We start from the raw sequence: 27,409 nt of genomic DNA on the forward strand, positions 1-27,409 counted from the left end.
TATCCTGTTCTTCCTTCCTATTAACAGGACATGAATTGTGCTTGCGATGTTATTGAAGCAATACTACCTGTACCTGTTGATAGTGAAAAGGATGAAACACAGAAGTGAAGAATTCACAAAGCTGGCAATTATTCTTATTGAGTTGCCGATTATAATGATGTGATTAACAGATGGACATTCTGTTTTTGGATTGGGTTGTCTTACATGAAATAATGAGTGAATGTCCGAAAAGGTGCAGGATTTCACATCATCGTGTGCTTGATGGAATGATGCACGTTCATGGTCTAGAGACGACTTGGACATGTGGTAGCAGTATCTGTTTTGGCTTGTGGCTAATAGACAAGAAACGTCCAACAGCTTTTTCTTGTGTATTCAGTAACAGATTCTGAAAAGGGTTATTGCTGAGTCAGAAGGGAGTAGATATTTACTGTATCAATGGTCTCTAAAGCTGTTTTTCCCCCTCCAAAACTGCAGGGACATTGGCAAGGACAAAGACAAGTGTGACGGTGGGGAGGACGAGGACGGAAAGGAGCAAAATACGCCGCGTGGCAGGAAGACTGCCAACAGTCAGGGCCGCCGTAAGGGAAGGATCACCACACGCTCCATGGCCAATGAGGCTGCCTCTGTGGCGGCTGAGGAGGCACCTCCCCCTGCCACTGAGCCTGCCTTGCCAGATCCTCCACAGCTCCCTAAACCTGATCCAGCACAGAAGGCCATGAAGGAGCCTGCAAAACCCCAGACTCCAATAGCTTCCATGGATACTAATAAAGGTGAATCCTCTTTTGGATGCTCTCTGGACATTGTATTAAATATTTTTCTGCAATAGGAGATCTCCTTTACGGATACAGAAATGAGAGAAAGGACAAAAATGGAATCATTCAATATTTCACCCTAAAATATGCAAAGAAATAAGAGTACCCAAAACTTATTCTACTCTATTCCTATTCTGTCCCTAACCCTGTTCTAGCAGTAATGCCGTTAATATATTTTTTTGCCTAGAGGCTAGCACAGTTACTGTCAAGTGATCAGTGTCAATTCTCTGGCTTCCCATTTAGCTTCTTAAATGTCATAGTAGGCTAAAAGATATTTTTCCCTCTTGGATAATCGTAAATAAACTTGTTGGCACGGACTGGCCTGATGTAAGAGGCAGCTTTCATAATATTAGCTGTATGTGTTCTAGCACATGGTAATGATACACCTTAAACAAGTTTAGAGACGTGTCAGACTATAGCTCTGCTCTGCTCAGCTCTTTCCATTAAGATGTGTAGATTCTTAAGCTGTTTATAGTCTGAAAGTGGATCGTTGTTTCAGTGTTTGTAGGTGCTCACTGCCAAGTGTTAGAGTCTATCCTGAATTGCGCTCCACTCAGGACGCTGTACGGAGTCTGTCCATCAGCATGGCAATGTGGTGCTCTCTTAGAGCTGTTGTCATGACACTCAGTCACGCGCTTGTACTCTTCCACCCTTTGAAGTCTGTCACTCTGACAACGGTAGCTCAGGTTTTCAGGTATCTGAGTCCCTGTGTGTTAAGCTCATTGTGGCGTTAATCTGTATCATTAATTCACTGTTTTGTAAGTGTGCTCTGCTTTTCTGCCACCTGGTCCCTCTGCTGCCTGATCAGCTCTACCTCCCTCAACAGTTTGAGTTATGCAAGGTCTGCCCTATAATGTGATTATCTAGCCATCTGCAGTGTGTCCTTCCATCTTCTCAACCCCCTGACCTCACTGGCCTTTTTCTGGTTGTGTCATGCATATCTAAGACTGTGTCAACTGTAATCTCTCTTACTATATCTACTAGACTGGGTTTGTTTGCTTGCTCTGTTGTAACCCCTGTAGCTATGGTGATTCTTAGAAGTAAGTGGGCTAGGTGCTAAAGGGTAGCTATCTGTCAGTATTGCCCAGTTGAAATGGTGCCAGAGAAGTTGAGGAAGCTGCTGATTCAGTGGGGGCCAACGGTGAGGGCTTGATCTTTGAAGCATGGGAGGGTATGTGTGTATGAATTTGTTTGTGTGTGTACACACACACACACATATATATATATATATATATATATATATATATATATATATATATAAATTAGGGGAAATCCTACACTGCAGGCAGACACCATGTCTGTTTTCATAGCCTCCAGATTAATGAACACCCTAGAGGAGCTGTCACGGGGAGAACATGTGAGTTTTACCACGGGAAAAGGAAGCCTAGTCCAGTAGACGTTTGTTTAACTAAGTGTAACAGACTGTGGCCGGCAGACCTTTGGTAGGAGCCGTCTAAACAATGAGAATTGATCCCCTCATCTTCGAAGTGTGTGTGTGTGTGGGTGGGTGTGGGGCTTGGGGTGGGGGGCAAGCCTCCTCTTAATGTCAAGGGTACATCTGCTGCTATATTAGTCCAAATGTTTACACACACTCAGGGGGGGGCATGGAGGAGAGTGGGCTAGAGTTCACTCTGCCCCATCCACACTGACCATGCGCTTCTGTGAATTTTGTGGGGGTGTGGAACTGTGTAGCCAAGCCCAGGCAAAAAAGATGTGCGTGTGAGATTCGCAGTGTCACAGTAGAAGGGGTGGGAGGGTTTTGGGCTGGCTGCTCTGTCTGTCTGTTTGTCTCCATCCAAGGCCATTTCCCAAAGAGGGAGGCAGGGCTCTCAACTCTTCCACTGTCTGGCGCTACATCAGCTGACCAAGGCCCTCCCCTTGTGGATTAGAGTGGAGGAGGGCTTGTTCTGGGCTGTGGGGAAGGGGAGACAAACAGAGATAGGGAGGAGAGAGAGAGAGAGAGCGCAAGCATGAGAGTGTGAGAGGAGGAGAGTGAGTTAGAACGAGAGTGTAAGTGAGGGAGCAGGTCTCAGCAGCCCCTGAATGTAAACAGATTATTAGATTAGTGGCCATGAGAAGGAGACGGCTGAAGAGAGGACTGTCTCTCTCTCTCTCTCTCTCTCTCTCTCTCTCTCTCTCTCTCTCTCTCTCTCTCTCTCTCTCTCTCTCTCTCTCTCTCTCCTTTCCCCCTCTATGTCTGTCTTTCTTTCTGTCAGTGCTGATGAGGCTATGTCTCTTTTCTTTGTGATTTAGCTGGTGCTGGTGAAACCGGAGAAACTTCTCGCTGGACCGAGGAGGAGATGGAGGTCGCCAAAAAAGGTAGGGTTTCATTTCTTTTCTCTTTTGCTTTATATCTCTGTCCTTCCTCTCTTTCCCTGCATTGCTGTGGCTGCTCTGCTTTTCATGACCCCCCCCCCCAATCTTTCCCTTTCCCTCTTCTGATTATCTGATGTTGCCTCGCCCTGCTCGTTTCTTACATGCCCACAGGAATGAGTGTGCACATGCATTCACACAAATATAAACTTGTGCTGGTGCTTTACTTGAAGCTGTCGGAGACCCACAAAGGGTTTCAGGGTTTGTTTTTCTTGTAGTTGTGCTGTTCTACGTGTTTCTCAGAAGTGATCTATTGAGGCCTCTCATAAAGAAACAGAGCTTGACAGTTGCAACTTCCCCTAAAGACCATAATCTATTATTCGCATTCAGAAATCTTTTTCCAAAAACCTTTCTTTTTTAAAATTTTCTTTGGTCTTTTTCTTAATGCCTGTTGCATATTGTGCCTGGTGTCAGACAGTACTGCCACAGTCATTAAACAGGTCATATGCCATTTAAGTTGGCTCTCTCTCTTTCTTCTTGCTCAGCTTTGTTGGTGTAGACTTTTATGTAGGATTGCCTGAGTGCCAAGGGCATAGACTGCGGGGGTGGGGGGTAAATGACGGGATTAACGTGGATTAATTAAGACTCTCTTGGGTGGGTATCTGAGGTTTGCTTCCTACTTAACAGAAATATATTGCTGCTGTGGTCTCCACAGGCATTCAGACCTGTGTGTTAGATTTGTCTGTGGATTAGTGTTCCTAAAAGAGACCTACACGACCTCTTTTAGTCACATGAAAAAGCAGGTTCAAAAATCACTTTTATGCTATGCCGCCACACGCAGTTGGTCATGCAAGTACGTTAAACACAGTTCCCCTCTAAGACATTCCTTTGACCTGTTGATCTGCATAAGCTGCTGTGTTAATACTAGGCTAACACGTCCTAGGCCTGGTAGTGCAGTTATCGTTGACAAAATAACCTTTTAAACATCTTTCAAGACAACTTTAACAAAGAATTAACATTATATTTTTCACAAATTGCTTTTTCATTTATTGTAGGGTTGTTAGACTGCATTATCTTGAGTTTTTTCTTCTAACATTTCCTAGAAGGGCACTTGAAGAATACAGACGACTCAAGTATTGTGCAAATTTACTAGTGCAGCTGCCGTATGTCTCAGTCTATTTCCAAAACGATTTAGGTCAGAATATGGTTGTGCCTAGCTGAAGCCTCATTAACTCATCTGTGCAACTATTGTGTACTTCAAAATAATATGTAATCAAAATCAGAAAACACTTTATCATATACATATGTGCAAATATCAAATGCTTGGCCTGAAGTAACATAATGAAATGGCTTGTTGGTAAAAACAGTTCTTACAAAAGGCTTTATGTTCAAGGAAGAACTTTTTACTTGAGTCAAATTAAAATTTGCAAATAGAAAAAAACCTTATTACAAAAACCAGTATGATTTATAAACTTAATATTTGCTCACTTTTCTGACAGTCACTATCTCTGGTTTGAATGAAATAAAGCCTTAATACACCAAGTTAGATGTGAGAATATTCTGGCTCCAAGGAGCCGGTATTCTCTTTTTCCAGCGTGCTCACTCATTCTTCAGCTCGGTGGGCGTATACTGTGATAGTGGGTTAGCTTGCTGATTGAGAGTCTGTCACCGAGCAGTTGCCAAGGCCAAATGCATTATCTCACAGTGTTAATGGATGTAAAAAATAATTGGTGTATCCGCCCTGTGATTCAGATCTACTCCATAATTAAATGAGGTCTTCCTTGGCCTGTGCTACACCCATCCACCAAATTTCATGAAAATTGGGCCAAATGAACCGAACAGAAAACAAAACCGGTGACGGGGGGGGGGGGGGGGGAGGAGATGAGGTTGCAAGTATCTACCGCATGAAGAATTTAAAAATAAGTCAACATCCTCTTAGCCCCGTCAAGGACTTGTTTTCCTTGTTTAATTGGAACAGGAATGGGGTTTTTGTGTTTAGCTCTGTGGTGATTTGTCAAGCTGCTGGTATCCCTCATTTCAGTAGGACTGAGAGGGAGGGAATGTCACAGTGGTTACAGAATTTAGAGAAGAGCACCCTGATGTCACTGATAAATGGCAGTCTTGTAGGTCACTGCAACTTGTCAGACCAGTTTCAAAGTTTAGTGAGACCGCCAAAGTTGATCTAAACTAAATAACTTCAGCATCAATAAAATAACTTACAGTATTACACAGTTCTAAATTGAAATATTATTCATTATGGCAGTCCATTGATGATTAGTCAATAAAAAAAAAAACGACTGACATCAAGAATGTAACCAACTTTAAAATGTTTTAACCACCATTCTGGAATTTCACTTTTATACCACAAGGGGGCATAGTTCATCTTTGCAGTTCAGAAAAACTACTGATTTAACGAGGAAGAAACAGTCGTTGTGCGGCAAGATGATGAGGGCAAAACCATGCAAAACATTGTGCAGTGTGGGAGAAATTCATTGTAAAAGAGGACAATTCCGAGGGTTAAAATTGCAACGCCATAAAATACAGCTCCAGAACAACTCCAGTTGTTCTATCACCCAATAAGTCAGCACCCAATGGTTGCAATGCATGCCAAAAGTGGAACACTGGCATCCCAACAAGCTATCATGTTGGTGTTGGCTTGGAGAGGCGGTAAAGGCAGTGACTCAGAGAATTTGCTTTATGGTGGAGAGTGAGGGGTTTCATGAGCTACTGAAATATATAACTTACCATCAAATAACCAACATGCTGGTATTTTAAAATCAGACTTAAAACTATCTTTTAAGGAAATTGCACAATATTTGAAATGCTATTCACAATGATAAATTCACAATGATTTTTAAAAGTAATTAAAAACTTGTATTAGCATTGGTTCATTTGAGTATGCTTAATTAGCTGATCAGCAGTTTTCTTCATTTAAAGTGTCTGTCTGTTTGTTGATTTCCACAACAGTGTAGGTTTCTTTCGAGTGTCTATTGATATACTAAAAACTGACATTATAACCAGAAATATAAACCAGAGTTAAAATGTATGACATGGAAAAACTTATATTTGATCATATATTGTATATTACTGTGGAAACTTCATTATATATTTTATTTTTAAAATAGAAAAACAAAATCACAGTGTGAGGCTGAGGCATTGCCTATATTTTTCTCATATAACATAGACCAGTTGTTTTGATGACATTGCCTGTTTGTGTGTGTGTGTGTGTGCTGCATGTTTGCATTGCATCCTCAGGATGGCTCTGCTGTAAAAACTGCAGTGTTAATGGAAATGTTTTAATTTGTTCACTTATTAAGACCATAAATGTCTGTGTGGCAGGCTTTCAGTGGACTTAAATGCTTACTGTGCAATCTTCAAGTTGTTGCCACAGGTGTTTTCCCGTATTTTGTGAAATAGCTCATCTAATGAGGATGTTCCCTGTCTTGATGTTTTTTGTCATCAGTTATTTTGCTAATACTTGTCAAACACTGAATATGACTCCTCAGTCTCTTAGCTGGACACAATCTCACGATCTGGGGTGGGACGAGTAAAGACAGATAATTCTGTAACCATTTTTGCATTGGTCAAGTGCAATGTGTTAATCAAAACAGTTTTTTATGAATCAAAAATGAATATCATTAATTTGCTGGCTGCACTTGAGATGAGTAGATATTTTTTTTGCTGGCAGCCTTCGCTTATGAAAAGTTTGCTATCTGTGATGATAATGACAACTGCAGCATAGTTATGGCTCTGATACAGCATGAAGCAGTCACTTAAAATATGAGCAGTGTTAGATTTCAAAGTATGTCCATGTCAAATAAGGCTTTGATGGCTTGGCTACACCACTCTACTGTTCACTGTTATTGGTCTGTCATATCAGTAGCTTATCTTATCATTCTTGACAAGTGATTTCAACCTTATTAATTGAATTGAATTAAACTGAATTGTCTCTCTTTGTCTTGCGCTAGGGCTAGTTGAGCATGGGCGAAACTGGACAGCCATTGCCAAAATGGTGGGCACCAAAAGTGAGGCACAGTGCAAAAATTTCTATTTCAACTACAAGAGACGTCACAACCTGGACAATCTACTCCAGCAGCATAAGCAGGTAAGCTATTTGCTATTAATTTTCTTATATGGTCTGCAATTGAACTGTTGAAACTGCAGGGTTTGAAAATGAAATGTTCTTTTGTATCTCTTGTTTCCCAGGATACACGGCGAGCTCGTGCTGATAGGTCTCAAGGTGAAGGTCTAGCCACAGCATCACCTGATGATGAGGATGAGGACAACGCAGATGACAGTGAAGGTCAGAGATATGGAAGATTAAGAAGCATCTGCTCATTCTTAAACACACAGACACACGCATGCCCAAACACATTTGTTTTGAGCTGTTCTTCCTGTTCTTATCTGAGTTCAGGGCAAGTCTTAGGGCAACCCTCGTGTCCATGGATTCTGAGGCCTCATGCCTGATATTGCTAAGTGTTAAGTAAAGAGGGAATGCAGAGAAAGAATGCAGTGATAAGTAGAGTGCAAAGCCGGGAAGCCTGATCCAAAATGCCCTCTGAATGTCATGTAAGGGTTTCATTTGAGTTGATGGCAGCGTGCTTGCTCTCTACTGACTGTAGTTTTAATGAGACTGGGGAAAAAAAGATCAAATGAAAAAAGAAGCAAGGGGGAGAAGTGGAGATAAAAGATATGAACTAATTCTGACTACATGGGCGCCTGTTGCATAACAGTTCTTGGCTTTGAAGACTCAACAAAGCCTGCTCTTTGAACACAAAATGCTGGTCCACTTGTTTGATCCAGCCAGCCGACCTGTCTAACCACCTTCGTCGTTTCTAGTGGTCGTTATCATTGCTGACAGTACATGGTGAGGACAGCTTGTGTATGGAAAAACATTATGTTGTCTAATTAGCACAGAATAGTGTTGGTTTGTAAAATCAAGGCTTATTTTTTACAGAGATGTGATTCAGTATGTGTTTATTGTGGAAAAATAATCCCTTACATGTAATGAAGTGGCAACAGTGAGAAGTCACATATTTCTTGTCATATTTACTATTGACTTTGTCCCATGGAAGCCCAAACTGCTCTTTCAAGGACTTGGTAATCTGCAGCCTGTGGACCTAACATTATACGCATCAGACAGTGGAGCATATAAAACCAGAGGAGCCATTTGTGCAGATCTATTAAAGTGTACTTACAAACATTGTAGTGTTGGTCATTTGTATATTTAGTAATGTTTGTTCTTTGATTTTGGTTTGATATATATAATGCATCTGCAAATTGTGTTTTGAGAGATACCATCTGGACTACCATCACCATGGCAACAACTGCTCCTGTAGACAAGATGCAAACCAACGGGGGCAGGCAGATTTTTTTTTTCTTTTTTAAATACGCAGTTTCTATCTTAAAGGTGTATGATTGAATGTGAATTTATGTTTTTCTCACTTGAGAATTACAGTTTGTTTAGTGTCTTGTTTGACATATTGTTTTTTAAGATACTTAAAATTTAAATGTGAAAGGGGCAGATGAGTTTTTATTTTGAACGGCTTACACAACAGTTTGTGTAAGCAAACTTATGAAACAAGATCATTAAATAACCAAATTCCAGTCAAATATTATGTACAGCAGCAACTATATGTGAATCAAAATACGACAATGAATAAATCCCAGATGAGTAGGGAAAATATTTGAATTGTATATTGTTTCTAGCTTTTGTGGTCTTTCTTGAGTTTTTCATTGATTCATTCACTTGTTTGACTGTGAAATATATGAGACACTTGGTCTTCCAGCTTTTCTAAACGATAAATCACCTGAGTAAGAAGATTTATGCGGTGACTGGTCTACATTTATGTACTTATAGAGTATGTTTATTTCTAAATGGAATTAAAATTTGTTAATAAAAGCCTTGTGAATTTCACTGAATTTTATGCATTCTCTGACATGTACAAGAATACTAATTTAGTTCATACTTCCCATGCTTCCTCAGGCGGTGACAACAGCTCTGATACAGAGAGTGCCCCCTCCCCCTCTCAGGCCGACTCCTTGAAGTCTGGCGACTCCAAGAGGGCAGACTCCGCCGCTGGAGATGCCCAGTGCTCTGATCAGGACAAAGGTCAGGCCAGCAATGGAAAAGCCCCAGAGCCCTCGTACGGGGAACTCTGTGTCAAGGAAGAGAAAAGCCCAGAGAGTGAGACTGGGTCTCAGGAGGCTAGGGTTGCCTCGTATGCAGGCTCGGTTCATCCCAAAACTGAACCTCAGGATATGGACATGAAGACTGGAGAGGTTCAGGTCAAGATGGAGCCTGAGGTCAAGGAGAGAGGAGAAAAGGGAGATCATGGTGGGAGGGAGCTCCACTCAGACAATGACTCTAGCGCCACCTGCAGTGCTGACGAAGATGTGGAAGCGGAGCCTGAAAGGAGGTGTGTTTTCATGATCACTGTGTTCATGTTTTCATGTTGCGTGTATGTAATAGAATTTTAAAATAGCAGGACATGTTTTTGGTTTTCTGACATTTTTCTGTGACATTTTTTTGTGTCTCTGCAGAATGTTCCCCATGGAAAAGCCTTCACTGCTCAGTCCTCCAGGCTCTGTGCTGGTGTCCTCTCCCAAGCAAACTCAACTCAACATCCAGCAGCTGCAGCAGCGGGCAGCTGCCATCCCACCTATGGTTAGCCACAGTTTTCGTCCATTCACAGGCATTAAGGCAGGTCACAGGTTGGAGCCCTGCACATGCATTTCCCGCTTCAGTCAGTACGAGCAGTGTGATAAGATCAGAAACTAGGTGTTTATGCTGCTGTGTTTATGCTATCTGGATTATTTATCGACTATTGCCTTGATTTAAGTATAAGATAAGGGTTTTACTTGAATGTTTGGCAGATGTGTATGATATCCTTTGAAAGCAAGAAGTTCAAGATATGCAAGGAATGCATTTTCCTTTGAAGTTTGGTCAATGATCTGTGTAGACTGCTTCAATAGAGCAGTCATTATCTCGCTTAGTTTATGTCTGGCATTCCAACTCATCAGGACCTTTTCCCTCATTAACTTATCTAGGTGCCTGGTCCTTTTGGCCCCGGTGGTGTGCCCATCAGTGGCTTTGCCATGCTACAGCACCAGATCAAAGCAGCGCATGAGTCGGCACACCAAGAGGAGAAGCAGAGACAGGATCAGGGAGACCTGGAGCGCCGACCCCCCTTCAGCACTCGCAGCCCCACCATCCTAGAGAGAGATGGTAGGACAACCAAAGATATCCTCAATCTGTCTTCATATCTCCCTTTTCCTGTTCATCACTCCTTCAGCCTTGTTCTTATTGCTGCCAGCAGTGAACTATTTATAGCGGATGCTTTTTTTAGGCTTCATTTTCATTTTTGAGTCATTTCAGGAAAGGAAACATTTGAGGGTGATGTGCACTATTGTAATGTGGTTCAGCCTGAGTCAAGACAAAGAACATAGCTGACCCTGTTTTACATTTGGTGCAGAGTTGAAGTCGAAGTTTGCGTTGATGCTATTCTTGAAATGCCTTTGGATGGTGAAAGGGCACTGTGGTGGTGTTTTTTTGTTTTTTTTTAGTTGTTTGACTGGAGCACTGCAGAGTAGGACACTTGGTACTTCTGGGCAGTTGGGCATAGTTCATCCACTTAGTTGGAAAGGAGAGCAGCTGAGTCACTAGGCAGACTGCATTACAACTTGATTTTTGCAAAGCTTTTAGCACCTTTTAGTAGGAGGGCTGTGAAGAGAATAACAGCTGTCAGTAAGCTGCTGCGCTTTGACACTCATATTTATTAGATAGGTTTCAGCGGGTGTGTGTTTAGGTAGCAGTGTTAGTTGTACAGGGGTATCCATTCTAGGCCAGCTCAATGCTCACCAGCATTGAGTTCTTATCTTAATAGCGGTTGTCTTCCCTTTGTCCTTATGCCTGTGTACTGCAGGTAAGCCCTTACCCTACATGCCTTATGACATGAAGCTGGCTCTGGACCAGGAGGCCTACTCTGGTCGGCCAGGCTCTCCTTACAGACTCTCTCCCAGGGAGCTGAGCAAGGCCTCACCCCAGCCTGACCCCGACGCCCCCAATGTCTCCCGCTACAGTGTGCCACCAGGTAAAAGCACACATCTTCACCTCCTCCCCTCCCTTCTTGCTTCTTCCGTTCCCTTGCTGATCTAAACAAGCCTAGTTTAGAATGAAAGTCAAAGACTTTCTTTTTGCCACTCTTATATTTCAGTTTATCATATCCGTCTGTCTTGATGGCTTGCTTCTGTGTCTGCATATAGATTTGCTTTACTGTCTTTATTTGAAGTTGAAGTTGCAGCAGAGGAGGACTGATTGGAAGTTTTTTAATTTTGCTATAAGTCTGGGTTTAGTATTGTTAGATCAGAAGTCAGGTGGAATTTCCTCTTGTCCAAAGAAAGGTATACTTTAGGTACTCAAATTGGGGTTATACTGTGCTGGAAGTATTTAGTAAATGGCTTGCTTGTAGAGAGATGCATTTTGAAACCTAAACCAGCGTTTGTGCTATTTTCTCTGTAGATGTCTTACTTAAAGTAAAGTGGATGAGCCAAACTTATTCTGTGTTGTGGATCATTTTTTGTTTGGTGATGACCCTGTAAAAGGTGGCATTATGAATATGTGCTCTTCAGGCCCCAATAAGCTTGGATCCTTGGGGGAAAAAGGCACTGTATATATGTATGAGAATGGTAGAGGTCAAATAGTATGAACCTGCTCTTTCTGCTTGGTGATTGTATAACTTCGGTGACTGTGTCAATACACAAGTCAGAGAAAACACTAGCACACTTCTTTGACCCCTAATCTTGGCCCTTGTGCTACATTCTTGTCTCAAAAGACGCTGTGGTATGAATCACTGTAAGTCAATAGTTGATGGCAACTATTGACTTACAGTGATTCATACCACAGCGTTATCAGGTTTATGGTTATAATGAATTATTAATCTTGGAATCATAAAGTTAACTTTGTTAGCCATGACTGGCAAACAATTTAGGCTTAATTTTATCACTAAAGAGATTCACATCTACTATTCATCATTCACTGTGTGTTTACTACAGTTTTGAATTGCACATCAGTGCAATGAAGCATTTTTTTTAAAATATAGCCTCTGCTCCTGGCTCGTCAGAAGCCATTATGCTCCTCTCTTCCTGAACAGGATTTTTTTTTTCTCCATCAGAGTAAGCTGGAGGTGATCATGTGTTTTAGTTGTGTGTGTGTCCATATGTTTATCTGTTCACAGCTAATCTCACATACTGCTGAACTAATCAGCTTAATATTTTTTGTGCACATTTTGTCTATATGGTCAAGGACCTCTCATAGTTGTGGTAATTAAAAATTTCTGAATAACAGATTTTATTGACCGCTCTGTTTTGTATACCGGCATTCACTTCTGATTCCCCACTCCACTTAACCAGCCTGTAGAGACTACAGGTGATGTTTCGGTTTAGAATCTTGTTTTGGGACATGCATGTTCTGGCCTGTCATATGGTGGCCATGCTATGTCAGAGCTACATAATACATACATAATATTTTGTGTATTAAATGTAAAAATAATGCATGGGGTGGCAGTTTGATGTTGATCTTGCTGACAAAGTTTAGTTTCCATTATTTCACAGACCATTTATTATATTGAAAGCATTATGGTATGAAGATGGCAGTAAAGGTTTGCTTCTGCTTTAAGTTCAGCTCACCAAGTGGAGTGGACGGCAGACATTCCCTGAGAAAATGTCTTCCGCTCATGTTGATGTGGAAATGACATTTGGAGTTTTAATAAAGTCTGACTGCAGTAATTTTTCTTTTTTGTCATCTGAAACAAACATATAACCTATGTCCTCTTAAATTAGGTTGTTGTTGGTGAACTGCAGCATTAATGTTAATGTTTGACACACAGTTTCCCTGCAACAGGGATTTGCAAATTCATCATAGAGTAGCTTGTTTTCTTTTCTGCCCTGTATGAGCCAGCAGGATGATGACGTCCATGCCTGGTGGAAGAACTCTCACACAGCCTTTTGCATTTTTGATTTTGTGGAGTGCAGAGCATGAGGTGCACTCACCGCAAGGAGGTTACTCCTGGTCTTGTGTGGGTGTATTTGTGTGTTATGATCAATTTTGTCTACTTAGTTTTCCCAGGAGACAGTAAAGCAGACAGCAAGCTTGGGCCAAGGTTACCTCAAACTGAGGACAGGCTATTAGGTGATATCATCAGCACACTCACTTGCTTGAGTCTGTCAGATTGAAGCTAAATATTTCATCAGACAGTCTTTAGTGGTAAATGAAGCTTAATGGAACCCTTATGCAGGGTGATGTCTGGCAGGCAGAAGACATTTAGAGGACAAGTTAATGTGTGAGCTGATATTAGTTGTTTTATGATTTTTGTATGACAAAGTTTTTAACTTTTGGCTGTTCGGGTTGTTATTTGATCCACAAATGATGTTCCAGTAATCATTTGTCTCCCTCTTTTTTTCCACATTACCACCAGTTCTCCACCCTGCCCCCAACCAGCTTGTCCAGAGTATGCCAGATGGAGTCCGAGTGACTTTCAGCAGACCCAGTCGACCTCCCAACATTCCCTCTCCTCCTCCTCTCATTCCAACTACCAAGCCCACAGACAAGCCCTCATTCATCCAAGGCGGCTCAATCTCCCAGGTATGACACCATGTGATGATGACCAAGATCTACTACGGGACCCAGTGGAGCAACCCTGGTCTCATTTATTTATTTTTAACACCACTGGCAGTTTGGTTGTTGTTGTGATATTCTGTCTCAGAAGCCATGACCCAGGAAGGCACACCACAGCATTATAGAAATTTATATATTTTTCATTAGTTTTGGCTCATTAGAGAAATGTTTCTTAGTGCTTATTAGGGAGCATGAATTATAAAGAAACCAAACATTTTCAGTCGAATGGCGATAGATCAGGAAATCTACCAAATAATTCTCAAAGTATTATTTTGTAGACATTTATTTTTTCAGTCTGAAAAATTTGAAAATTTGAAACAGAACTTTCGAATTACTGTAATCAGTTCCATAACTTATGTACCAGGAAGAATTGTTCTTCATGAGACAAAATTATATTTGTAGGTAATAGAAGAACAGTGAAATGTTACAATAAAATTGTATACCTTCTCCTGTTTCTTTTTCAGTGAACTGAATAACAAGTCCATTATAAAAGGTGTATTAGTTAGGGAAATTAGAGAGTTAATGAATGTTTATTAGCGGTTTATCCTCTCATATACCACAGTTTTTATATGAATTACTGTAACACATAAAAGATCATTAGATATTGATCACCTGATGCCACTGTTCTGTTTTCATGAGCACAGTGATCTGACCATGAAATGTTATCACTGTCCATGCTTTCCCAGGGAACTCCTGGCACATACCTGCCGTCTCATGCTGTCTATGGGCCAGAGGGCACTAAAAGCACTGTGGGCTCCATTTCTCTGGGTCTGCCCCGACAGCAGGATCCAAACAAGCCAGGTACCACAACAGACAGTCACATTACTACACCTTGTTTTCATTGTGCATTTCAGACAAGGTACTACTCAAATAAAATCAGACATGACACAACACCAAATTTAGTCTTAAACTCACAGTGAGTACCAACAGCATCTACTTCACGACACCTCTGAGGAATTGCTATATTTGAGGGCTCTAAGGTTTTATCTTTCTACATCATAACATTTTTCTAAAGCAAGATTTTATTGTATAATGGAATTTTTTTGCAATTCAGTGGTCAAACTTGATTTTGCAACTGGTTCCTGTAAATTCATCCTCACAATCACAACAGAGGGGTGTCTCTAACCCACTCTCTGAAGAGACCAAATGAAACTCAGAGGCTAACTAAATTTCTTTTGGAGGATTAATGAAAGGGATTGCAAATTAATGAATATATTACTAGAACATTTATATGTTTTGGTAAGTTTTGAATACTGATAAGCTCATTATTAATAGTTCCTTGTAGGCCTGTGTGGTTCTGCTCTGGAGTTCAGTCACATTCCCACTGTTGCTGAAAACACAACTACTCGTTCGAATGTGAAGGTTGATTGAGCCAAATGGCAGAATATGTTAATACGATTGTTCTCTTTTTTTTCTCTGTGTAACTCTCCAGGAGCTGCAGTTCCCTCCATACAGGATGGCAGAGGCAACCCACCAAAAGTGGGTGAGGGTCTGGCTTTCAGAGGATCAATCACTCAGGTAATAAATGGATGCAATTATTGTTTTTCCCCCTTTATGGTACATTATAGAAGCTGTGAATGAACATGACAGATAGAAAGGTAGAATTTGTTGTTGGTTGGTTGGTGTTTTTGCACTTTATATTGCATTTTATTTTTACTCTTTTCTAAAATAGGGCACACCAGCTCTGCCCCAGTCTAGCATTGCTGCTGACCTCCTGAAGGGCACAATTACAAAACTGGCCACAGAGGACCTGAGCAGTCCAGACAAGACCAGGGGAGAACAGCTGGCTAAAGGACATGTCATCTATGAAGGCAAGAGTGGTCACATCCTCTCCTATGATGGTAAGTGCTCTGATTATTGTTGAGTATTTTTTTTTGCCAAGCACACAAACTTGATCATTGATTATTTTATTTTTCTTCTAATGTCAAAAAGCCATCAAGAACCCCAGGGAGAACACCCGCAGCCCCAGAACAGGCCATGAGCTGAAACGCACTTATGAAATGATTGAGGGATCCATGGGCAGGGGACACCCTGGCAGGGAAGGAGCTCAGTATGAGGGTACTGACTGCATATTAATGAGTGTGCTCTGTGTCTTTTGGTTTCTTTGTTCGGTATCAGGAGAGTGATAGTACCTGTTTGTTCCTCAGGATTGATTAGCAGAGCCAGAGATGGTCTACATGGAGATTCTAAGGAAAGACCATTGATCACTGGATCCATCATGCAAGGTAGGAAATTGTAAAGTTTGCCACATTCCCCAAAGTCACTCACTGCTACTAATAGCATCAAATAATGATGAAAAATTCTAATGATAGTAATTCTAAAATACTTACCAAAATTTCCCAGGAACACCTAGAACTGCTACAGAGACCTATGAGGAGGCCATAAAGTATGGAAAACAGATAAAGCGAGAGAGCTCACCAATCCGCTCTTTCGAAGGGGGTATTGGCAAAGGCAAGCCCTATGAGGGTGTCAATACTATCAAAGAGATGGGACGTTCTATTCATGAAATACCCAGACAAGATCAGTCTGGCCAGGACATGTGCAAAACCCCTGACCTGTCCATATCTCAGGTAAGTAGGTTTGAGTTGTAGAGAGCTGGACTAGGATTTTTTTTTTTTTTAATGGACCGCATTTATTATCGCCGTTCCTTAGATCTGTTCAATGACACATTGTCATATTAGTGGATATTAAATTGCTTTTGAATATGCAAAGTCACAATTATTCATGGTGGATGTTACCAGCGATATTTATGATGAATTGATTGACTAACCTGTTCCTTTCATTTACCAGATTCACCCTCTCAACCAGCCAACTATCAAGCACAATGTCAAGTCTTTAATCACCAGTCCCACTAAGCTCCCCCACAGCATGCCGCCGCAGCTTGAGGCCATGGAGCGAGTCAAATATGAGGAAAACAAGGCAGTGCGCCACACTTCTGTGGTCAACTCCACCACTTCTGTCCTGCGCTCCACCCACCAGGAGGCTAGCAAATCCCAGCTTAGCCCGGGCATGTATGAGGATGCCAACGCTCGGAGGACCCCTGTCAACTACAGCACCAATCCCGTGTCCAGAGGCTCACCCATGCTGGGACGTGCCACCGAGGGTATATTCCATAACCATTTTATTCACAAACTGTGGAGTAATTCTCTGCAATTACTTGTTAACTCACTTACTAACACTATAATTAAAACAATTGCACAAAATTGAGTTAGACATTTATCTTTTTAAACCAGGTCATCTTATTTGCCAGTATAAGCATCTTAAGAGCAATACCTAATGTGCATATGGTGCTGAGGTCATTGGGTGAACTTAAACTAATGAAATGAGCCATGCGTGTTCCTCTCTTACAAAGGTGGCATGAGCTCTGCGAAATCTGCCGCACATGAAAGAAAGAGTGCTATGACTCCAACACAGAGGGACAGTGTTCCAGCCAAATCCCCAGTGTCGGGAGGTGACCCTGTAGCCTCTCACAGCCCCTTCGACCCTCACCATCGGCCTGTTGTTCCTGGGGAAGTGTACCGAGCCCACCTGCCTCCGCACCTTGACCCCACCCTGGCCTTCCACAGGGTGCTTGATCCTGGTACAGTGTTTCCCCCATACCTACAAATAGAAGGATGATCTTAATTCTCAGTAAATTGATGGAAGCAACTCACGCCATTTAATTCATAGGCACTACATGCCTTGGATTTTTTTTTTCAGAATTGACGTCAGTAGTTGCGATCAGTATCTGTGAGCCTTCTGTTCATATGTTTTGTTTTGTTTTTTTTTTCCTTTCTCCTATCCCCTGTTACAGCATTCATGTTCCCCAGGCAGCAGTCCCCTACAGGCTACCACAACACCTACCAGCTGTACACCATGGAGAACACCCGACAGACCATCCTTAATGATTACATCACTTCCCAGCAGATGCAAGTCATCCCTAGGCCCGACATGGCCCGAGGCTTGTCACCACGGGAACAGCCTGTTGCTATCCCTTACGCAGCTGGAGCTCGAGGTACGGCTCTCCACCAACTGACCCTCTCTCACCTGCCACAACAGGCAGGAGAGAGGCTGTTGGGCTGTAGTATGCAGACTGTGTGCTTGTGAAGTAGTGGCTACCTTTTCCAGACGCCCAGAAGCAAATGACCTAGTGAAATTTTGCTGATTTGCTCTTGATACTGGGGCTGCACCTGATTCGGCTACTACTCAATTTATCAATGGGGTATGGTCATCCAAATCTCCGTTTGCTGAGTGGTTGCCTCTTACAAGTTGACCACTATTCCACTCCCTTTGCAGCCCTGTTGCTTATTGATTAATCTGTACTTGGGAGCAATAACAGATGTAGGTGATGGGTTACAGTTACTTGTATACGGTGTTCATACATTCAGAAATTGATGGATTGGTTCTTGTTGTTCACCGTTGGCCCTTTGCTTCTGTCTGTAAAAGGGATTATTGATCTAGCCCAGATGCCTCCAACTATCCTGTTGCCTCACCCTGGGGGAACAGGTACTCCCACTTTGGAACGCATCGCCTACCTCCCTGGAGCTCAGCCCCCTTTCCCTCCTAGGGCTTTCAACCCAACCTCCATATCGCCAGGTGAGGACCCCTCCCTTCCCCATCCCTACACCCTGTGTCCCCTTATCTTCCCTGCCACGATCTCCGTATTCCCTCACACACCTCTGTAAGAGTGCAGCCCTGCACTGGCCTGAGGTGTCAAAGGTCAGTTCTGCCTGTCCAGTCACTGCAGTCTTCCAGTCTTCCTGCAATCATACTGGGAGGGATTTTTCACTTGCACAACAACGACAACAGGGTGATCAATTTTTTATTCTTTTTCCCAACAGGAATTTGGGCTCTTTAATAAATCATTTTTAGGGGCACAAAAAAATCTTGGTTTGAAATATGAAATATATTGTTTGTACCCTGCTTATCTTTGAATGGTTGAGTTTAAGAGTTTGTTTTTATATGTGCGGTTAAAACCCTGTCATGTCTTGCAATTATTAACCAATATAGCTTAGAGGCAATTGAATGATCTTATAGGTGTGCATTTGCTGTCATTTCCATATTAGAATGCAAGTCATTTTTATATGTCATTCCAGTTAAGATTAACATCATCTTAATTTTAATTTGAGACAGTTCAAAGTCTCTATGAATGTTTTAAGTATTTGCAGCTAGTGCAGCAGCATTATAAGGAACCCTTTGTGGTCTGTTGCACTTGTGGTTCAGATTTTTAAAGGAATCCTTATCCGTCCTGCTGAGACGCCTGGAGTGGTGCGAGTATAATTAGTTTGCCTCTGTGTGTGTATGTGTGATGTGTGTCATTGTTGTCCTCAGGCCATCCAGCCCACCTTGCTGCTGCTGCTGCAGCTAGTGCGGAGAGGGAACGGGAAAGGGAGCGTGACCGGGAGCAGCAGGAAAAGGAGAGAGAGAAGGAAAGAGAAAGGGAGCAGAGGGAGAGGGAGAGGGAGCGAGAGAGGGAGAGGGAGCGTGAAATGCGGGAACGAGAGCGGGAGCGAAGCAGTGAATACATCCGTGGTGGTGAGTCGTTTTGTTGATCTTAAAAACAGCGGCAGAGAATATAAGATTGTACAAATTTCTGTGACTGTTTTCTGAAAACTACATCTTTAATGCCGTTCGTAGTGTGCTGTAATGCATTCATAATGCTTAATTACATAATTCTTTCTGATGCATCAGTCATAAAACATAATAAATATGAGTTATAATGAATTATAAGTTTAAGGGTCTTATGTACACTCTTAACTAGTTACTAGAGGTTGTCTGATGGTCCTTGTAATGCTTTGTGGCTACTTATTTATTATTCAGCATAATTATAGTATCCATATTTACTTCACTTTACTCAACACACGGTCTTCATAGAAAGGTGTTACCCAAATGGGTATTTTTTGTAGAGTGAGCATGGCAGTGTCAGAAGGTTTATAAAGCTGGGATAGAGAGTGTGTGCTGAGACATTCAGATCATTTTTACACTCCGGGTCAGTCTGAAAAGTGATGTAAAGACAGCTGCTGGTCATAGCTGTGTGATGAGGAGAGATTTATGAATATTTATGAATCCATCCATTAAACTTGGTTTGCTTGACCAGTGATCACTGATAAGTAACATTCACTGAACAATGTTTTGCTTTTTTTATGTTTCATAGATGGCTATAATTTGTTAAATACAGCACATCCTTTATATTCACTTACTCTAACTACTGCGATCTTCTCTGATTCTGATGTTGGTTTTGATCACACAGTCATGTATTTCTTTTGTTATTGCACAACATTAAATCGCTTTTAAAATATTGTGTTGCTGTTAACTGGATACGCTACACTTTGTTGTATATAATGTGTGCGTAGAGTAGCTTGATGCTGTCGTGTCAGCACATGTTCTTGGACAATTTATTTAGCTACTGTTGTTTCATGTCTGTGTATCAGCGGGACCAGAGCAACCAGGCCGGCCAATGAGTCGAGGTTATCTGCACTCCCCTTCGCCCTCACTCAGGACGCAGGATGTCGTGGTTCAGCAGCGGCCTAGCATCTTTCAGGGCAAGAGTGTCATCACTTCTCTAATGTAAGTCTTAACATATTCTGTGCCTGTTCATGTAGAGCACAGGGGGAAGGTTGTCCACAGTTTATATGCATGTGTAAGCTGTGTATGCATGTTCATCAGATATCTCTAGTATGTATCAAAAGTTGGGACAGTATACTTCAGATGAATTTGTCAGACTTGTAATTTTCTTTTTACTGAACCCACCGTTTGGGAAGTATGGTTGATGTCTTTGTGTCTCATTTCCACCTTAGGCCCCATTCAGCAGCAGCGACCGCAGCAGCCCAGAGTAGCTCTCGCTACAGTACTGCAGCTGATGCTCTGGCTGCTCTGGTGGATGCCGCAGCCTCTGCCCCGCAGATGGATGTGGCCAAAGTGAAGGAGAGCAAACACGAACGCGATGACGACATGGCTGCTCGGCGAGCAGCCAGCCTCTCAGAACAGCAGCAGCAGGAAGCAGAAAGACGATCCATGCAGTCACCATATGGTGCAATGTCTCTGCCAGGGGGTAAGCCCCACTCAGCTTACTCTGAAGGGCCTGGAGTCGGGGTGAAGGATAAGGGCCCTCAAACCTCAAAGTCTCGCATTGAAGAGGAGCTTCGGACTCGTGGCAAGACGACTATCACAGCTGCTAACTTCATTGATGTCATCATCACACGGCAGATTGCCTCGGACAAAGACTCGAGAGAGCGCGGCTCTCAGAGCTCTGACTCCTCCAGCAGCTGTGAGTGTGATGGATACACAAGGAAGAGATTTTATTCATTTTATTGTGTTTAAGTGTAATGTGACACCGTAACATAATCAGTTAGTATCATGACCAAACCTTAGTAGTGTGTCCTTTATTTGAGAATAAATAGTGTCTCTTTGCCCTTACTTTTTCTGCAGTGTCATCCAGTCGATACGATAACACGGGTGGTGGAGCCATCGAGGTGATAAGTCCTGCTAGTTCTCCTGTCCAGTCCCAACAGGACAAACCAGAAGAAGGTCAACAACAGGCAGGTATGATCAATTTACACAGTTTACTATATGCATTTTTGGAAAAAGTAATATAAATGAATAATATTTCAATTTATTCAGAAGTTAGTTTCAAAGATGTTGCACTTCAGGTAAAAGATGATTAATAACAACTTTGGCTGCCAAGGCTTAATTTAGCTCCTAGTCAAGTGGAGTAAACATGCCATAGCTTGAATGACTTAACCCACTGACCTTGTCATTTGAGACTCCATTCCTCTGTCCCAGTCTTCCTCTGTACCAGACACTCCACTTAAAGTTATTCCTGTCACCTACACATAAATGTAGAACAGTTGCTGTTGGCAATATTTCTTGCCCTTGTTATCTCTCCCACCTCACCGTGACTCTCTCTCTCCAACAACAATGCAATGGTCCTCATCAACCTTGACCAGCTGGCATGCGGGCCTATGACATGGGTCGTTACCAGCCACCACAGCCCAGTCCCCAGCAGCCTCCCTCCTCACAGGCTGACAGCTACTCCCAGGTTACCAAGACTCACAGGGTCATGACTTTGGCAGACCATATTTCGGTAAGAAATAATGGAGAATCCTGCATTGTAATGCCGTACATAGCAGATTTACTGTTAACATTGACGAGTATTTTGGTTGTTCCCTGTCATGCAGCATATTATAACCCAGGACTTTGCCCGGAATCAGGATCCTTCTCCGGTCTCCTCCTCAGCTTCGGCCACATTCCAGAGCGTGGGGCCACCTGTGTCCTCTTCAGGTCGAGCCAAGGTCTCCAGCCGCTATAGTCCGGAAAATCAGGTCCAGACCCCACTCCACCAGAGATCCTCCAGCAGAGTTTCTCCAGAGAATGCCCCTGACAAGGCCAGAGCCAGGTATGTGGACCAGCCAGATAACTCTGAAATAAGTGAGAGTCTCATTTATTACTCATAATCAACATGGGTCTCTATTTGCTCCCTGTCCAGGCCTGGTAAATCTCCAGAGCGAGGTGGCAGGCAGATGGAGAATTATGAACCCATCTCTCCACCACAGAGCTACCAAGGCATGGACAAACAGGAGGCTGGCGGGCCTCCACCCCAGAGGAGGGATCCTGAGTCCGAGATCAGGTATGGCATCTCCACAGTTTGGATCATGACAGCTTCCAGTTTGAGGCAGTCAACCTAACAAACCAGTATACGCTATAGTAAAGCTTAAAATTGACTGTGTAGGGTGGAAAAACATGAAAAGGAATACAGTTTTATTTCAGAAACTTCCAAGTTTGTCTCAACATTTGAGTCACGCAGACTACCTCTTCTGTGTTAGGCAGCCATACTTTTAGGGCTGTGTTTAACTTCTTCCAATTCTTTCATAGTTTATGTTATCACTTGAAGACGATGAAAAATGTGAGCAACAGTTATGTAATATAATTTATTTCAAATATTAAGGGAAAGTATTGTCCGTTCACTTCGTCTTTGGGAAGTGATGTTTGACAGCAGAGTGGTATCAATATGTAAATACATGTTTTATGAGGGCTGACGACAATCTCAAATGTAAAACCTGGCTGGCTAAGGATTTTTTAGCTACGATCTTTTGGTGATTATTTGACAATGTAATAGCATACACAATGAGAATGTAACAGTGTTGGATTTTAAAACAGTTTGGGAATTTGAAACTGGAAAAGTATATTAATTTGAAATTAAATGACATTTACATTGAATGAAAATGCACGGGAACACTGTATTTATATAAAACATTGTAGGAACATTGCAGCGGACACAATTTAAATGTTAATTACAGTAGTAGTTGATAGTAGTTGACGGAAAATGTAGACTGTAGAGAGAGAGAGAACTTTGTCCAACTTGTGCATTGAGATATAAAAGTCTGTCACCTGTAATATAATAAACAACTACCATTTCTACTTTTTTACTCATTGATCAGACAGCAGAAAAGTTAGTTTCCTGGTGTCTGACTGGATTAGACAGTAAATCAGTTTCTTCTGTGGATGACAGCAGGCAATGTTCCCCCTGGCCAGTAGTCATTCAACTTCACAGTGGAGTTGAAAGTGCTTAGTGCCAAAGGCTTGTTGCCCCAGTTACCCCTTTCCTGTTTGACTCTTTGCCCTTTGTTCCATTCAAGGAGTGACTCACGGTCCCCAGGGAGTGTCAGTTATCTGCCTTCTTTCTTCACCAAGCTGGAGAACACCTCACCAATGGTAAAATCCAAGAAGCAGGAGATCTTTCGTAAGTTGAACTCCACCTCTGGTGTAGGTGATACTGATGTTGGTAAGTGGGTCTTCTCTTATCTTCTTCCTTCAAACTAACATGCATGCATAACATGATGGAACAGGCTCTTGTCAGTTTGTGTGCATGCAAACTATTTGTGTTTCACTAATTCATTCTAATTTTCCAGGCTTGTTAAGCATGTGATAACATTAGAAAAACTTGACATACTGCCTGTAGTCTTAATTCTATTTCTTAAAAGACATTTAGTTGTTTTTTTTTTACTAGCAAAATAATTGTCTTACAGGAAACGCGCAACCAGGCACAGAAATTTTCAACTTGCCTGCTGTTACCAGCTCCAGTGAGTAGCGATGAACCTCACCCAGATAGTTCACAGTTTAGTATAGTTGATGTCTCTTTTCTCATTGCAAGTTTTGGTGCGTTGTTGCTTTGTAGGCAGCATCAACCCCAGGAACCACTCCTTTAGTGACCCTGCGAGTAACTTGGGCCTGGAGGACATTATCCGCAAAGCTTTGATGGGCAACTTGGAGGAAAGACAGGAGGAGCACCAGGGAGGAGTAGGGGCTCAGTGTCCCATCATCAATACAACTGGCACAGGCGGTGATTGCCGTCAGGAGACCAACCCGTCACCCAGTATGGGTAGGCACGAATTACATTACCAAAATTATATTTTGCAACATTTAACATGTTGTTGATTTGCATGTTTTGCCTGTTTGAATCTGCAGGGAAACAGAAGCAGAGCAAAGCCAACAGCAGGAAATCCAAGTCACCTAACCTGGGTCAGGCCTACTCTGGAGGGGAGCGTCCCTCTTCAGTGTCCTCCGTCCACTCCGAGGGAGATTATCACAGACAAGCTCAAGCCCAACCCCAATGGAGCTGGGACGACCGACCCTCATCCACAGGTGAGCCGTTCTGCCTTCGCTGTCTCCCGTAAAATCAAAGATAGAAATACATAGAGCCATGGAGTTTATCTACATTTTTTTTTTTTACTTTCTCTTCTCCCTCTCGGTGCAGGTTCCATGCAGTTCCCTTACAACCCACTGACCATGCGCATGCTGAGCAACACGCCACCCACCTCCATAGCATCCCCTGCCATACAGAGCCAGCAGCAGCAGCAACAACAGCAGCCCCCTCCAGCCGGAGCCCCGGTGGCCCAGCAGCGTGTGTGGCAGTCTCTGCTGTCAGAGCAATATGAGACCCTGTCTGACAGCGACGACTGAGCCCTGCTTGCTACAGCCCTAATAGCCAGAAGAGAGGCCTGCGCTGAGGCTTGTCTGTTCACCCCCTTCTCCTAGAACTGACCTCGCTCACTGGCGAGTGTGACAAGTAGATGGGCTGGTGTCCTTTTTATTTTTGGTGCTATGGCGCCCCCTGGCTGTTAGCTAATAGAAGAAGCAGCAGCCCGTGACAGGCAGGGCTCTCCAGAACAAGACTCGTTTTTGTTTTGGAAGCACTCACCCAGCCTGTGGGGGACTCAAACAAAACTCGACTGAGGGGACGGCATGAGCTATAGTGAAGATGAAGAACTAAATATGTAAAAAGAAACAACATAAGAGACTATTTCGGAGTTTTGTTTGATTTCTGTAAAGATATACCTTGTCTTTAAGAAAATCATTGTATGTAAATAGAGTAACCTTTTGCAGTGTTTTTCTTAACTTGATTTTTTCTTATTTTAATGTTGCTTTTAAATTGATCCACCCTAAATGGGAAGAGTAGGGGCTTAATTTTTAATAACACAGTTGGTCTCTCCCAGTCCACCCCCACCCCACGTCACCTGACACCCGCTCTAATATTTTTACCATAGCGACGCTGAGAGACCAGACCTTTGGTTTGTACTTGACCATGAGTGGAGCACAGAGATTGTGCCACCCTGCGCACCATCCACCAAGCACCACCAGAGCCTGAACACCATGGACATTTGAGGATGAAACAGACATTTCAAACAACGTTGATATTTGATGCCTGTCTTCGCCACATGGCGGGGATGATGCATGGATTGTAACTATCAGATGGTAGTGGTAACTTTGTCATCCGTTTTAGACAGAAAAATGTCTTCAAAACAAGTTGAGAACACTGGTGTCATAGCAGAAAGGTGAAAAGTCTGATATAAGCTTAATTTTACCGGAAAATATATTCTTATGACTACTCCTGGACCCCGTCTGAATAATGAGAGTGAGCCAATTTTTTTCTTTTTCTTTTTTCTTTTTCTTTTTTTTCTTTTTATTTGTCAATAGAGCCATGTTTTGTCACATGTAGCTGTCTCTCTCTCTGCAGTTTCCAACCTGTCCAGAATGATCTGCTCTGCAATGTTGTCATGGTTTAAAAAAATAAAAAGTATGTCAGGTTTTTGCCATGCCTTGTGACTTGAGAAAGAAGGCAGCTTTAATTTTCTCAGAGATATACGTTGGTGTTTGATGTTTGTATTTGTTTCTGTAGACCCCCCTCCCCCCTCCTTTTTTTGATACTGTCCTGACAAAAATCTGAACTCTGTAAATTGTCTTTCCATTACACAAAAAGACAAAACTAACCAAACATAAAGAATGGTCTGCACCATTATTGCACTTTTTTTTCTTTGTAGCTTTTGACAAAAAAAAAGCATACTACCTGCTGTGTAACTTATTTAGCCTCCAGCACAGGAGTATACTAAAATGTGCTTTAAGTTTTTCCCACCACTCACAGAATTCTGGATGTTTTGATTTCCTGTCTTTTCTTGTAGCTGGTACATTATTTTGTTGTGTGACACTTAAATCACAGTTACAGTTTTAAGTGTATGGTACCATTAAATGTTTAGTTTGCTGTCATGGTGATTCATAACCATGACCACTTAATCTCTGCTTTTGATGCGTCAGTCAACCGGCATAAAGCTTTGAATATGAATTCTTTTAGGTCAACTTCATAAATGGCAGTAACGTTCCTTTGGAAGTCTATTTTCTTTGGATATATAAGAAAAATACCATATTTTGGCTTTTTCAGCTTTCAACTTTGCTCAGTTAACAAATCCAGTCTGCTCTAAACTGCTCTTAACTTTTTAAAATGTCCTTTCTTCCTTTCATTATGATTTTGAATCATTTGTCATAGCACCTGTGCAGATTTTTAATTTTTGTCATTTTCAACATCCTTGTTATTCATCCTGTTTAGAAGGGATGTTATGTGTTTACAAAGGCAATGACAAAAAAAAAGTTTACAAACTTGAATCTTAAAGAAATCCGACATGAAGCCGAAAATGAATTGGAGCATCTTTTCAGCTCTCTATCAAACACACAGTGGTGACTTTTTTTTTGTCTTTTTGAAATTGAGACTTGAAAACCCGTGTATCCTATGATGTTGAAATGCAATGTTTGTATCGCACAATGTCTCTTAGTAGGCTATTACAAGAGTTCAGACCAATCAAATAAAGTGGTTCAGTTGTCCTCCACTGAGAAACGTGTAGGTTCTTCATAGCTTTATGATGATGACAATGTTTTCTGGTTGTACTTGTCTTTGACTGAGATTTACTGAAAATCTTCTGGTTTATTTTCTTTTTTCAAATAATACAATATATGTAGCTGTAGGTGTCAGGAATTGCAACTTTAACTTAATTTAACAAAATGAGACATGATTCTCAGACTTAAATTGAATGTGAGTGTATGAGGCCATTACCATTAAACAGCACGCTATAAACTCATATGGAAAACAACGAGCACATTCGAGCTCTTTGAGATGCAGAAAAATGTTAATGTAAAATGCAGGTTTTGCTGCTGTTTGCATTTGTTGAGGTACTGTATATCTTGAGTTTGCATTACAACAGACCTCCCGCTGCATATAATATGTGCTAATGAAAATTGATGACTTCTTAACTCAGCTAGTTCATGATAAGGTTGGTGGTGTAGAGAGTATCACAGTGACTGCCAC

General features: G+C 42.0%; 1 protein-coding gene across 4 annotated transcripts in view; it reads left to right on the forward strand.

Moving 5' to 3' along the window:
• ncor1 (nuclear receptor corepressor 1) overlaps positions 1 to 26,941 on the forward strand; it is a 52,657-nt gene extending 25,716 nt beyond the window's left edge. Inside the window, exons 16-46 of one of the 4 annotated variants that reach the window (XM_046411053.1) lie at positions 475 to 770; positions 3,066 to 3,131; positions 7,094 to 7,230; positions 7,332 to 7,428; positions 9,112 to 9,544; positions 9,669 to 9,828; positions 10,176 to 10,353; positions 11,051 to 11,218; positions 13,601 to 13,767; positions 14,487 to 14,601; positions 15,233 to 15,318; positions 15,473 to 15,641; positions 15,733 to 15,858; positions 15,948 to 16,025; positions 16,144 to 16,370; positions 16,591 to 16,903; positions 17,153 to 17,380; positions 17,594 to 17,794; positions 18,226 to 18,375; positions 19,111 to 19,314; positions 20,211 to 20,346; positions 20,577 to 21,046; positions 21,208 to 21,321; positions 21,726 to 21,862; positions 21,957 to 22,174; positions 22,265 to 22,405; positions 23,415 to 23,560; positions 23,805 to 23,858; positions 23,954 to 24,157; positions 24,244 to 24,420; positions 24,533 to 26,941. In XM_046411053.1, coding sequence (XP_046267009.1) covers positions 475 to 770; positions 3,066 to 3,131; positions 7,094 to 7,230; positions 7,332 to 7,428; positions 9,112 to 9,544; positions 9,669 to 9,828; positions 10,176 to 10,353; positions 11,051 to 11,218; positions 13,601 to 13,767; positions 14,487 to 14,601; positions 15,233 to 15,318; positions 15,473 to 15,641; positions 15,733 to 15,858; positions 15,948 to 16,025; positions 16,144 to 16,370; positions 16,591 to 16,903; positions 17,153 to 17,380; positions 17,594 to 17,794; positions 18,226 to 18,375; positions 19,111 to 19,314; positions 20,211 to 20,346; positions 20,577 to 21,046; positions 21,208 to 21,321; positions 21,726 to 21,862; positions 21,957 to 22,174; positions 22,265 to 22,405; positions 23,415 to 23,560; positions 23,805 to 23,858; positions 23,954 to 24,157; positions 24,244 to 24,420; positions 24,533 to 24,738 — 5,602 coding nt within the window. In that variant the 3' untranslated portion in view covers positions 24,739 to 26,941. The remainder of the gene's footprint in view (positions 1 to 474; positions 771 to 3,065; positions 3,132 to 7,093; positions 7,231 to 7,331; positions 7,429 to 9,111; positions 9,545 to 9,668; positions 9,829 to 10,175; positions 10,354 to 11,050; positions 11,219 to 13,600; positions 13,768 to 14,486; positions 14,602 to 15,232; positions 15,319 to 15,472; positions 15,642 to 15,732; positions 15,859 to 15,947; positions 16,026 to 16,143; positions 16,371 to 16,590; positions 16,904 to 17,152; positions 17,381 to 17,593; positions 17,795 to 18,225; positions 18,376 to 19,110; positions 19,315 to 20,210; positions 20,347 to 20,576; positions 21,047 to 21,207; positions 21,322 to 21,725; positions 21,863 to 21,956; positions 22,175 to 22,264; positions 22,406 to 23,414; positions 23,561 to 23,804; positions 23,859 to 23,953; positions 24,158 to 24,243; positions 24,421 to 24,532) is intronic. The other 3 variants (XM_046411054.1, XM_046411055.1, XM_046411056.1) reach the window with 3 other exon arrangements.
• Positions 26,942 to 27,409: the final 468 nt, after the last annotated feature.

The sequence above is a fragment of the Scatophagus argus genome, chromosome 14 (assembly GCF_020382885.2).
Source record: "Scatophagus argus isolate fScaArg1 chromosome 14, fScaArg1.pri, whole genome shotgun sequence".
Classification (NCBI taxonomy): Eukaryota; Metazoa; Chordata; class Actinopteri; family Scatophagidae; genus Scatophagus; species Scatophagus argus.